The following is a 13,246-nucleotide window of genomic DNA, read 5'->3' as shown; positions in this document are numbered from 1 at the left end:
CTCATAAAATGTGTTTTGGAGACTCAATCCACTCAGAATGTTTCATTTTTTGTATTATTTCACTTAAATAGCAAGAAATTTTAACACATGAGATTACTCACAAGGCCATAGGTGCATGTACAGCTTCCCATATTAGGTGTAATACCACCATTGATTTTCCCCTATTAGTCTTTGTTAAATTTGCACTTTTCAAAAAATTGTGCAGAATTTATCTTTGTTTCAAATAAAGAAATACTTGGCATGAGTAAAGTTTTATCCTGTCCAGTTCTATAGAAAAAGTTTCACATAACATTTCATTGCATATAAGAAAATAACCATCATTGTAAGTTAACCAATCAAATTTCTCCCCTTATTATATCTGTGTACAAGGTTTAGTCACCATGTAACCTCAAGATTACAAAATTTTCTACAGAAATCACAAATAAAAAATGATGGTGTTTTGAAATACCCAAGACATATGTTTATGACACAGAAATAGTTTTACTGCAATAAAATGTAGGATTAATTACCTACAATGGTCAAATTCAAGGGAATATTTTTTTAGACCTACTTTCGTATGCAACCGGATGTGACGTACCATGATTTGGTGGTATTACACCTTGTAAGGGTTAAATGGTGATAAGATAAAGAGAGGTTCCTATTGTAAGGAGTCTTATAGCTACAATGGGAACTTGGTAAGGGGTAAGTATTGTTAAAGAGAGATAAAGAGAGGTTCCTTTTGTAAGGAGTCTTAGCTGCAATGGGACCTTTTGAAAGGGTTAAGTGGTGATAAGATAAAGAGAGGTTCCTATTGTAAGGAGTCTTAGCTACAATGGGACCTTTTGTAAGGGTTAAGTGGTGATAAGATAAAGAGAGGTTCCTATTGCAAGGAGTCTTAGCTACAATGGGACCTTTTGTAAGGGTTAAGTGGTGATAAGATAAAGAGAGGTTCCTATTGTAAGGAGTCTTATAGCTACAATGGGAACTTTTGTAAGGGGTAAGTATTGTTAAAAAGAGATAAAGAGAGGTTCCTATTGTAAGGAGTCTTAGCTACAATGGAACCTTTTGTAAGGGTTAAGTGGTGATAAGATAAAGAGAGGTTCCTATTGTAAGGAGTCTTATAGCTACAATGGGAACTTTTGTAAGGGGTAAGTATTGTTAAAGAGAGATAAAGAGAGGTTCCTATTGTAAGGAGTCTTAGCTACAATGGGACCTTTTGTAAGGGGTAAATATTGTTAAAGAGAGATAAAGAGAGGTTCCTATTGTAAGGAGTCTTAGCTACAAATAGGACCTTTTGTAAGGGGTAAGTGGTGATTATCTAAAAACATATATGTATTTATCTTAAGGGACTTCACTTCTCAGTTTCAAAATAATAAGCTTTTCAAAACACTAGTTTATATTGATAGGGGATTAATAAAGAAAGCAAAAAGCAAAAAAATATATAGGTCTATGTGGTTCTTTTTGAGATATTAGCCATTGGAAATTTGCCGGGAAAATGTTCTCTCTTGACTTTTCATAGCTTTATCATTGATATGTTTAAGTTCTCAAAAACATTAAAAAAATAATTAAATTTTATAAGACTTTCACAGATGGCTTATCTTTATACATATTAAAGATTTATAAAAAGAAAAATGGGGATCAATGGGCAAATTTTTTAAGATATTCAAATAAATAAAACCAGAGGATTCCAAAAATCTGACAAAAATTCCAAAACATGACAAGCGAACATCCTTAACTCGGCTTTCATCTACAATCTACTGCTTGGCAACTAAAATAATTGAGATAGTTTATTAAGAAAGAATGTAGTTGCTAGAATTTCAAGGTTCAAATCTGTAGCAACACATATGGTGCCATAGCACATTCATAATTAAATGATAATCAAATCATTATAGCAATGGCACCATGGACACAATAATTTTTTAACAATATTTAATAAAATAACATTTTTTTCAAAAACGTGTCACTATTAAAAATAAAACAAGAAATTTGATAGAATCTAATTAGACTTGTGTAATATTATACATTGTAACATCTGGAGGAAAATCTATAAAATTCTGGAACTGAAATCCAAAAGTTTGATATAGTAGACATTATTTTATAACTGTATCATATCAACCATTATGTGTAGCACATATTTACTTCTTGTGCTCTTGTTTTCCTCTCTGGTATTAGGAATTAGTGGACAACAGAATGCTGCAATATCAGAAGAAAAACTTGGTCGGACAAAACGAGAGCATAGTTTCAATTTGTATGAAACTATTGAACTTATCAAAAACTCTCTGAAAGAAGTGTATGAAACCAAAACTCGTCACTTAGAAGCACAAATTCAACAACAAAATGAAAGAATAGAAAAACTGACAATTGGAAAAGAAAAGTTGGAACAGAAATATGATAGCCTGGCTAAAGATATTTCTACCTACAAACGCAATGAGAAGTCTAAAAACATAGGATTTTCAGCTGGAGTTAGACCCATGTAATATTAAAACCTAATGAAATAATTAAATTCAATGTAATCAAATCAAATGAAGGAAAAGCATACAATCCTGCTACAGGGATATTCTTGGTACCAATTAGTGGGACTTATATGTTCACAAGTACTATTCTAACTAAAGTTGGCTCTGGTTTGGAAGTTTGCATGAAAGTTAACCACCAAGGTTACATCATGTGTGTGTACCCTGTAGCTGTGAATAATCTTAACAGTGCAACAAATTCTGTTGTCCTAAAACTAAAGAAAGGAGATCATGTTGTGATGACTAAAAATGGAAAATATGGTCGAAAGCCATTCTATGTACATGGTAACAGCAGTTGGAGCACTTTTTCTGGATTTTTAATTCATACATAAGTAAATGAACCAATAAAGTTACAGGAAAACTTATGTTTTTTTAATTTAAAAAAATAATCAACTAAAAATATTTTCTGAAAAATACCTGAAATATATTTGATTGTTTTCTCACAACAGATTTCTTAATGCCTGATAAACTTGGACATATTTAAATAAGTTAAAGTGTTGATTTTTAATCATAGTAAAGTGTTACCCTCTTTAATCAAACAAGACTTTACAATGGGTATATCCTACTTTTTTGTCTATCCTTAATTGGTATTAACCAAAAGAAAGTCAAGTCTTATTTGCATAGCCTGCCTCAATCAAATACAGGACTTTTGATGGTTATTTTCTACTTTCTTCCTTTTATAGCTGACTATGCAGTATGGGCATTGCTCATTGTTGAAGGCTGTACAGTGACCTATAGTTGTTAATTTCTGTATCATTTTGGTCCCTTGTGGAGACTTGTCTCATTCGCCATCATACCACATCTTCTTTTTTTATATTTCTTGTCTAACATTAACTGATATTCAACTTGATCAAGTCAGGTTATCTGATTTACTTGTTACAATGATGTTCTGACTGTAAAAGGTATTTTCTACTTCCATATAAAAACAGGAAGATTGTCAATGAGACAGCTATCCACCAGAGTTTAAATGATGGAATAAAAGCAATCATGGGTCACTTTACTGCCTTCAACAATGAGAAAAAAATCAAAAAAATGCAGACAGATAAAAGTCAGTTGCAAATGGCTTCACTCAAATTTGTACAAAGTTAAAACAAGAGTGCACATGCTGAAATGTCTGGCCTTCTTTACTAATCATTGATATTATGTTGACAGTCCTTAATATAAAGCTTTAATACAACTATCACATCAATTTAACATGATGCAAGAAAATGAGGTCAAGTTCAGATCAACCGAACTGGAAATACATGTACACCTTACAATTATTCCATACACCAAATATGTTTTAAATATAGATGACATATTAAATAACAAAGAAACAAAATAAACCAGGAAAACTTAACATCGATCAATGAACCATGAAAATGAGGCCAAGGTCAGATGATAACTGCCAGACAGACATATACACAAAACATAGTTGACTTATTGCAAAAAGTATTAGAAAAAAAACAGACCAAAAAAACTAAAAAACTAAAAATTAACAGTGAGCAATGCACCATAAAAATGAGGTCAATGTCGTATAAAACTGAAATGTTAATTGTAAGCTATCTTCATACACCAAATATACTTGACCTATTGCATCCAGTATTAAAACATCAGACCAAAACACACCAACATAACTGTGATCACTGAACCATGAAAATGAGGTCAAGGTCAGATTACAACTGTCTGTTGGACATGTATACCTTAAAATCATTCCATACACCAAATATAGTAGACCTATTGCATACAGTATTAGAAAAACAGACCAAAACACAAAAACTTAACAATAACTACTGAACTATGAAATTGAGGACAAGGTCAGATGACACCTGCTTGTTGGCTATGTAAACCTTACAATCATTCCATACACCAAATATAGCAGACATATTGCTTGTAGTATCTGAGATATGGACTTGACCACCCAAACTTGACCTTGTTCACTGATCCATGAAATGAGATGGAGGTCAAGTGAAAACAGTCTGATAAGAATACTTTTTTTTAAATAGTCACTGAACCATGCAAATGATGTCAAAGACAATGGACATATGACAGATGAAAACTTCATAACATAAGGTTATCTATATACATGTACAACATGTACAAGGTATGAAGGATCCAGGTCGTCCACCTTCAGAAATATTTAGCTTTTAAGAGGTTAGCTAACCCTGCCACTGCCGAATCAATTTCCGTATGTCGTTCTTTTTCTGCGACAGGTTCTATAATAAACCAACTAACATAAAAACAATCAACTCTAAGCACTGATATGAGAGTACTCTCATTTACTGAAAGCTAGTCCAAAGCCAATTAAAAATAATAAATAAATCATGTTTTCCCAGACTAAAGTTTCAATCAGTACACAGACAACACTATTTATCCTTAATTAGGGTTGACCTTTATTAAAGTAGGTCTTTTTTCAATCTTCTGAAATTCTACTTGATTTTATGTAATCAGTTGTGGTAACAACAGTTGGAGTATGTTTTCTAGATTTTTAATTCATACATAAGTAAATAAAGTTGGAGGAAAACAATAAAATATTTTTAATTTTGTCAACATATTATCAAAGAAACCCTAAATAATGATTCATTGTGTTACAACAGATTTCTGAATGCTTGTCAAAGTTACTCTGACATTAAAGTTAGTTGTTGATCTTTAATCAGGGAAACATTGACCAGTATCTGAGATCTTTCATCAATAGATTATTTTCTTCTTCCTTCTACAAGAATGGACCCTGGTCACCTATCTGATCAGATTATACTGAACTTAAAAATTTCCTTGTTCCTGTTCTATACATTTGAAAGAATTTACCCTTGTCACTTATTTTATCAGATTAAACTGGACTTATTTCCTTGTTCCTTCCCTTTACATCTAAAAGAATTGACCGTGGTCACCAATCTGATCAGATTATATACTAAATCTAAAATTTCCTCTTTCCTACCTTTTACTTCAATTAGGAAATGCCTCACTTTTCTTACTTGGGAATCCCATATTGTTCCCATGGTTGATAACTTGTCTTTCCTTATAGAGAATTGATTGACAGCTCCCATCATATGATTTTTTTACCCACCTTCTTAGTGATTCAAGTGACAACCCTCAAATATATGCTTTACCTTTCCCCAGGGTGAATTCCAATATGGCTCCCAAGGTTTGGATGCCTTACCTTTCCCCATGGTGAATCCCAAGATGGCTCCCCAGGTTTGGATGCCTTCCACAGGGCAAAATCTATTGGACTTTTCTTCTCTGTAACTTTATCCTTAGACAGGTCACCTGTAGAATAAACATATATCACACTGTGTAATGTTGGTTCATTATTATTCATAGGTTGATTTCATTGATACCCTATAAATGTAACTTTTGCCCAATCCACAAAAATAAATTAATCCACTTCATTCTTTAATTTTGTGTGTATCAATTTTTCAAATATTAAGGAAAATAATTTTTATACATGTATATGAAAAAAGTAAAATCACAAAAATACTGAACTTAGAGGAAAATCAATTCTGAAAGTCCATAATCACATGACAAAATCAAATAACAAAAGGCATCAAAAACAAATGAACAAGAACTGTCATATTACAACACATTGTTTTCTAAATGTCTGCATACAAGCCTATAGAAAATGTTTATTTCATTGAACATTTAAATTTAAAGTTTATATTTGTAGTTCTTGTCTTACAACTACACCTACAAAATCCATAAAAATTGGTATCATAGAAATAATAACAAGTTCATAGTACTACAACAAATTATTTCAGCATTTTTTCAGCCTATAAAGAAGTTTTATTTCAGATTTAACAATATTGACCAATCCCCTGAATTAAGATGAGGCTCCAATATGCTTAATTTTAGATATTTTATTTGGCGGGAGTGGGAGGGAATTGAAGAGAATTCTTTCCAATTAAGGTGGTAGACCTAGGTTAAGGGAAATAACTCTTAAAATCATCAGTACGTTTGTGTCAACCATTTTCAAAAACATATTCTAAGCTTCTAGGTTACATAGATTATTTTCAATCTGTTTCAGGTAAATGCTTTTAAAATACATTGGTGAACTTGACTTTTACAAACGCTTGACTGATTTAAAGAGTTATCTCCCTTAACCTAGGTCCACCTCCTTAAATGTCAGATTATTGTAATTGAGCCAATATGTTGTGTACAAACATGAGGGCGAACAAGAACAAGACATAAATACATCTTATTCACTTTACCATTTTGGTTGAATGGTTTGAAGTATATAGATGGTGAAGTTCTTTAATATAACTCTAGAAATACTACATGCCATGTTTTTGATAAACGTCTCACTTTATTTTAAAAATCTATTCAAGAATAACAGACATGGCAAATTTCTTATATATATTTTTATTAATACCTTCTCCTTCTGCTAAAGCCTTGGAATCTCCAACAGATTCTGGTACAAGTTTGGCATAAAAATGTCCCTCACTCTGATCAAATGTAGGGGTATCAAAATATACAGAGCCATTTGATTCATATCTGAAATGAGTATTGAAAAAAATACATAAAAAAGTGGATCATACTTCATTTTAAACATAACTATAGGACGTCAATGTCAGTGTTCATGGTGACATTTAATTACAAACATTAAGTATTTCCCCATTAATAAATTCAATACTGTAAAAATGCATATGGAATGACAGATTTATTTTACAAGAAAGAATGAATAAAATCCAGGATCAGCAAACCTATTACACCATAACATTTCTTAGGTTAATCTACAATAAAATATTTTTTTCTCCAGTATTTTTAAGTCATTCCATATTATCAATTAATTTAACTCCCAAACCCCCTAAAGGTACCCCCCGGGTATAGAAATAAGTCCACGTTTCTCTGTAAGGGGTGTCTCTTAGGTGCTTGAGATGTTTGAAATGCAGTCCTGCCTGTTAAGAATGGGAACATTAAATCTGATGCCTAGTGTACCTTTCAAAACATGGTCTCATTTTCCATTTGAAATTGTTAATCTGTTTCCTCCTTGAATATGAATTAATTATTTTTGAAGGAACATTACACAACAAGAATTATTCATTAAATAATGTGCTAAAATCAATTATGATATTTACCCAAAGCCATTATCTATAATTTTCTGTACAAAAGTTATAATTTCTGGTATGTATTCACTAACTCTTGTTAACACATCTGCTGGTAAAACCTACAAAACAAAAAGTTACAATTTGTGAAACATCATTGTGGCACATATTTAATGCAATAGAATATAGTTATCTTCTTTAGTGATCATTCACAAAGTTACACAAACAGGTATATAATCTATTTGACTGTTGCAATGAATGACATTAAATTTTTTTTTAAATGCCAAATTCAGCAGCATAACTGTTGGAGTGATATATTTCAGAAGAGACCATGTGACCTTCTTTAATCCCCTTCTTGGAATTGATATCTCTGAATGTTTACAGTGCCATGTTAGTAAACAGAGCAGATTTGTTAGTTTTTACAGCTTGACATTGACAATGGACAACTTACTAACGCTTGTAACCATGAGTTGACCTCTACATGTCATCTATGGTTATATTGGTCAATGGTTGTTGTTGGATTCCTGTCTCATTGTAGCATGTCATGAATTACATTGAATTTTTATGAAACAACGGCATTGTCTTGGAATATTTATGACACAGAAGGCAAAGCTTTGTACATTATCAAATCTTACATTTAAAGCTTTCATGTCGCCATGGAACTGTTCTTCAAAAAATCTTGGCAGACTTGTGAATATAGAGTTATCTGTGACCTCTGACCCATGTAAACTATCCAACCAATCAGCAACAATGTCTCTTGAGGCTTCTAATAAGGCCTGGAATATACAAAGGTCATTATAAATATTGAAATAGCTAAGGTACTTCATTAAATTTATTCTGCAATCTACAAAGGAATTGTCCATTAGATTGACAAAAATTCTGTCTGCAGTAAAAGAGGGTCTTCAGAAATACTGTGAAACTGTTTAACTCAGGTAGTGGTATTAACCTAACCATATGTAGATTATAAGAACCAAGGAAGTAGGGAACAATTGATCAGTATGCTGAGTTTCTTATTGACAACATATTTGATGAATTTGGAGGCAGACTTACAAACTGTCAGAATTTTTTTGAGAACTAACTGTGTGCCTCTCCTCGCCAGCCTCTTCTTATTTCCGCAAGAATCTGAGTTCACTTGTCAAAAAAAGCGTTTTCTTAAAAGCTTCATATAAAATTGAGAATGGAAATGGGGAATGTGCCAAAGAAACAACAACCCGACCATAGAGCAGACAACAGCAGAAGGTCACCAACAGGTCTTCAATGCAGCGAGAAATTCCCGCACCTGGAGGCGTCCTTCAGCTGGCCCCTAAACAAATATATACTAGTTCAGTGATAATGAACGCCATACTAATTTCCAAATTGTACACAAGAAACTAAAATTAAAAATAATACAAGACTAACAAAAGGCCAGAGGCTTCTGACTTGGGACAGGCACAAAAATGCGGAGGGGTTAAACATATTTATGAGATCTCAACCCTCCCCTATATACCTCTAGCCATTCTGGCCTTTTATGCTGCTAGAAGCATTAAACTATAATTTTCCTTATGGCCCTTGACCTAAGCTTTTTTGTCTTGAGAGTTTTACCTTGAAAGAACTTTTAAATAGTCTGCCATATCTTTATTTTAATAGCAGTTTAAATTAGGCTTGATAGTATGTCCTTATTATCTAAAAAGGTTTCATGAAATTCTGTTGTGTGGTTTCAGAGGAGTTGCGATGACAAACTGTTGCAGTAGTTCATTAAAGTAAATAAGTTCAAAGGGGCGTAACTCCTAGAAAAAAAATTGAATCACAATTTCCCGTCGATATGCACAACTACATAGTATGTCCTTATTATCTGAAAAGGTTTCATGAAATTCTGTTGTGTGGTTTCAAAGGAGAATAAATGTTATTAAATTGACAAAAATTCTGTCTGCAGTAAAAAAGGGTCTTCAGAAATACTGTGAAACTGTTAACTCAGGTAGTGGTATTAACAATATGTAGATTAAAAGAACCAAGGAAGTAAGGAATAGTTGATCAGTATGCTGAGTTTCTTATTGACAACATATTTGATGAATTTGGAGGCAAACATACAAAATGTCAGCATTTTTATGAGAACTGACTGTGCGCCTCTCCTCGCCAGCTTCTTATTATTTCCACATGAAACTGAGTTCATTTGGACAATTGTCAAAAAAAGTGTTTTCTTAAGAGCTTCATATATCTATTCTGGTTTTTTATGCTGCTGGAAGCATTAAACTATAATTTTCCTTATTGCCCTTGATCTAAGCTTTTTTGTCTTGAGAGTTTCACCTTGAAAGAACTTTTAAATAGTCTGCCATATCTTTATTTTAATAGCAGTTTAAATTAAGCTTGATTTACTCTTTTTTTACACTTTTTTAAAATGTAAATACGGATTAGGTTTTATTAATTTTTGAAGGCCTTTTTCATATATCTATATGCTATCGTCTTTGTATTGATAATAATTTCCTGTCCTGAAACCTTAATGTTTTTGACTTTGAAGAATTTCATAATTTAGTTTATATATATTTATATTTCTGATAACTGAATCATGGCAGTTTTGACAACGTCATATAACCTTACTTTTCTGGCTTGCTGGATTTCATCTTGACCTTTGTTATTGACAACAGCCTCCAATGCTGTGAGTGCTTTGTTGACCTTCTCTGACATTCTGTCATACATGGCTTTCTTATCTGGGTCAGTTTCTGTCCTCACTTTCTCAGCAAAGGGCTTCAAAAAGATCAGACAAGGATTCAATATAAACGTACATTCATGAAAGTTGGATGCATAGGATTAGGAGGAGAGAGAAGGTATTGCAGAGATTTCTTTCTGTAGAATAACATTGTTTCTCTAATTTTTGCACTATTTTCACATTTCTTGATTGTTGTGAGAAAAATATTTCTACTCACTAGTGAAAAATCTGTTCTCAGCAAATGATTAATCGAAATTTGATTATGACGTCAAAATGTTTTGTTTTCTTCTGAATTTTTCTATTGTGACGTCAATAAAAGAGGACCATGCCTAATGACGTCGCATATAAAGTACACAAGTTTCTGAAAATCTTTGAAAAAGAATGATAAATATCATCAGAGAAACAGATTCCAACACTTAAACTCGTGTATTACGATATTTCTCCACCCTCGACAGTTAAATTTTAACTATTTAAAAATCTCGGCAAGCCTCACGCTTTAGATAATCAAATTTAACTGTCTCGAGTGGAGAAATATTGTACATTTGTAATACACTTGTTGCAGTTTAGGAATCTGTAATACAGCATCAGACAAACTCATAGCTTACTGTGGATTCGTTATTATTTGTTGGCTACCAATTAATGTGGATATCTTGGGTACAGGTGAACCACAACATTAAATGTTCAACAAATGACAAATTTTCTAAAGGCTTGTATGCAGACTTTTGGAAAACCACAAAATGAAATATCCATGAACATGTAAGTTTTCCTTAATCCACGAAAATTGATACCTACGAAAATAAATGAATCTACAGTATATCTAATTGATATGACCTATGTTGTCTTTGTTCTATAGATTATAATTCAATCTCTAGTTACCTTCATGGCCTCTAGAGTATCATCCATAATCCTTTTCCATGGGTGATTTTCTTCTACATATTTCTCAAACAAATAATTCTGTCTTGCTCTTTTGATAATCTGTAACATACAAACATTTGTTGTGATTGGACCAACACATAATTATATATATTTTTGTTATTCTTTACTTTTTCTTGTGTTGTTGATCATTTTTACTACTGCAGTTTTTTAACCAAACCATTACAGTTTTTAAATTTAAAGCAAAAAACTTGAAAATAAAAAAAAAAATGGAATGTGTCCATAGGACACAGATGATCCCCCAGCTTCATATTTAAAGAAATCACGCAAAACTCTTCTCAAGATTTCAAATGATATATAGGATCTCTCTCTCTCTGGAACACAATTTACCCCCGCCCCCCCTTTTTCCCTCTCTATACAGCACAAACCTTATCATCAATATCTGTGATATTCATACAGTAAAACACTTCATATTTAAAGTAATCCTGCAGAACTCTTCTTAAGATGTCAAATGATATATAGGATCTGTAATATAAATCAATTAATTGAAAAGAATAATTATGGAGTCAGAAAATACAAGTACAGGTAACAGTAATGTATAAAGTATTTATATTCTAAAAGTAACTTTTGTGCTACCTGCATTAATAACGGGGTAGGTTCAATAAGGCCCTAAAAAGGACCTATCTAATTTGAATATTAATGTTGTCTAAGCCTGCACTCTATTTCCCAAGACTATAAATTTGACATCAAAACTTCTACATTTGACTAATTTGCTTAATTCAGTTTAATTGAAGTCTGGAGCTGGCATGTCAGTTAACTGCTAGTAGTCTGTTGTTATTTATGTATTATTGTCATTTTGTTTATTTTCTTTGGTTACATCTTCTGACATCAGACTCGGATTTCTCTTGAACTGAATTTTAATGTGCGTATTGTTATGCGTTTACTTTACTACATTGGTTAGAGGTATAGGGGGAGGGTTGAGATCTCACAAACATGTTTAACCCCGCCGCATTTTTGCGCCTGTCCCAAGTCAGGAGCCTCTGGCCTTTGTTAGTCTTGTATTATTTTAATTTTAGTTTCTTGTGTACAATTTGGAAATTAGTATGGCGTTCATTATCACTGGACTAGTATATATTTGTTTAGGGGCCAGCTGAAGGACGCCTCTGGGTGCGGGAATTTCTCGCTACATTGAAGACCTGTTGGTGACCCTCTGCTGTTGTTTTTTATTTGGTCGGGTTGTTGTCTCTTTGACACATTCCCCATTTCCATTCTCAATTTTATTGTAATTAAACTCATCATAGATACCAGGACTAAATTTAGTATATATGCCATATGTTTAAACCTTAAGAAATTGTAAGATGATTTATTGAAGGTAAAATGTATTAATTTATAAACAACATAAAACCTGGCATGTCCCAGATGAGAAGTATTAATTTATAAACAATATAAAACCTGGCATGTCCCATATGAGAGGCATCATATACTGTTGGTCCACAGCTGTACCATAGAACATGTCTACCATTCTGTGGGGTAAATACTTCCTACAAATTCAAAAAAAATCATATGATGATGTTACTACTAATAAAAGATGTAAATGCTCTTATTCTTCTTTGAAATTAATATATAAACACTGATATTCTTGGGTTTAAGACAGATTTCTGAGATAATCTGTATGGTCTTTGTTCATTGTTGAAGGCCTTACAGTTGTTAATTTCTATGTCATTTGGTTTCTTTTGAAGAGATGTCTCATTGGCAATCAAACCACATCTTCTTTTTTATTTTTATTTTCATTTGAAATGCAATACCCAAAATTTGGTAAAAATATTACTTGTTTTGAACATTATTAACCCAACAAGGCATACACAGCACAGTCAAACAAGTCTTAGGACAAATGAAAGGGGATAAAGGGTACATATCTATGAGACAATAATCCAACAACAAAAATAATCAATAGACATCAATTCAGAACTATTATTAAAGAAGAATTTCCATTTCACCACAGTGGCACTTCAATCATCACTGTGGAAAGTCAAATTAATCATAAATTTGATGAGCATCAAAAACCAATAGAAAGTTCTGTAGGCTGATTTAAGGTAAATTATTGCAAAAACATTATTTGTCTTTGAAACTTTAAAAGCAATTGGTCAATTTTTTTTTGTAAATAGACTTATTCTCAGGTATAAATT

General features: G+C 32.3%; 1 protein-coding gene across 2 annotated transcripts in view; it reads right to left on the bottom strand.

Moving 5' to 3' along the window:
• LOC139529887 (cysteine--tRNA ligase, cytoplasmic-like) overlaps positions 1–13,246 on the bottom strand; it is a 195,831-nt gene that overhangs the window by 33,761 nt on the left and 148,824 nt on the right. The window contains exons 4-11 of one of the 2 annotated variants that reach the window (XM_071325839.1): positions 12,513–12,601; positions 11,489–11,585; positions 11,064–11,162; positions 10,079–10,225; positions 8,140–8,280; positions 7,538–7,626; positions 6,832–6,953; positions 5,626–5,732 (exon numbers count right to left, since the gene is read on the bottom strand). In XM_071325839.1, the coding sequence (XP_071181940.1) occupies positions 5,626–5,732; positions 6,832–6,953; positions 7,538–7,626; positions 8,140–8,280; positions 10,079–10,225; positions 11,064–11,162; positions 11,489–11,585; positions 12,513–12,601 (891 nt within the window). Of the gene's footprint in view, positions 1–5,625; positions 5,733–6,831; positions 6,954–7,537; positions 7,627–8,139; positions 8,281–10,078; positions 10,226–11,063; positions 11,163–11,488; positions 11,586–12,465; positions 12,481–12,512; positions 12,602–13,246 lie in introns of those variants that run through there. The other variant, XM_071325840.1, reaches the window with a different exon arrangement.

This window comes from Mytilus edulis, chromosome 7 (assembly GCF_963676685.1).
Source record: "Mytilus edulis chromosome 7, xbMytEdul2.2, whole genome shotgun sequence".
NCBI lineage: Eukaryota > Metazoa > Mollusca > Bivalvia > Mytilida > Mytilidae > Mytilus > Mytilus edulis.
Note: the sequence above shows the minus strand (reverse complement) of the source record. Positions and strands in the feature narration are given on the sequence as shown.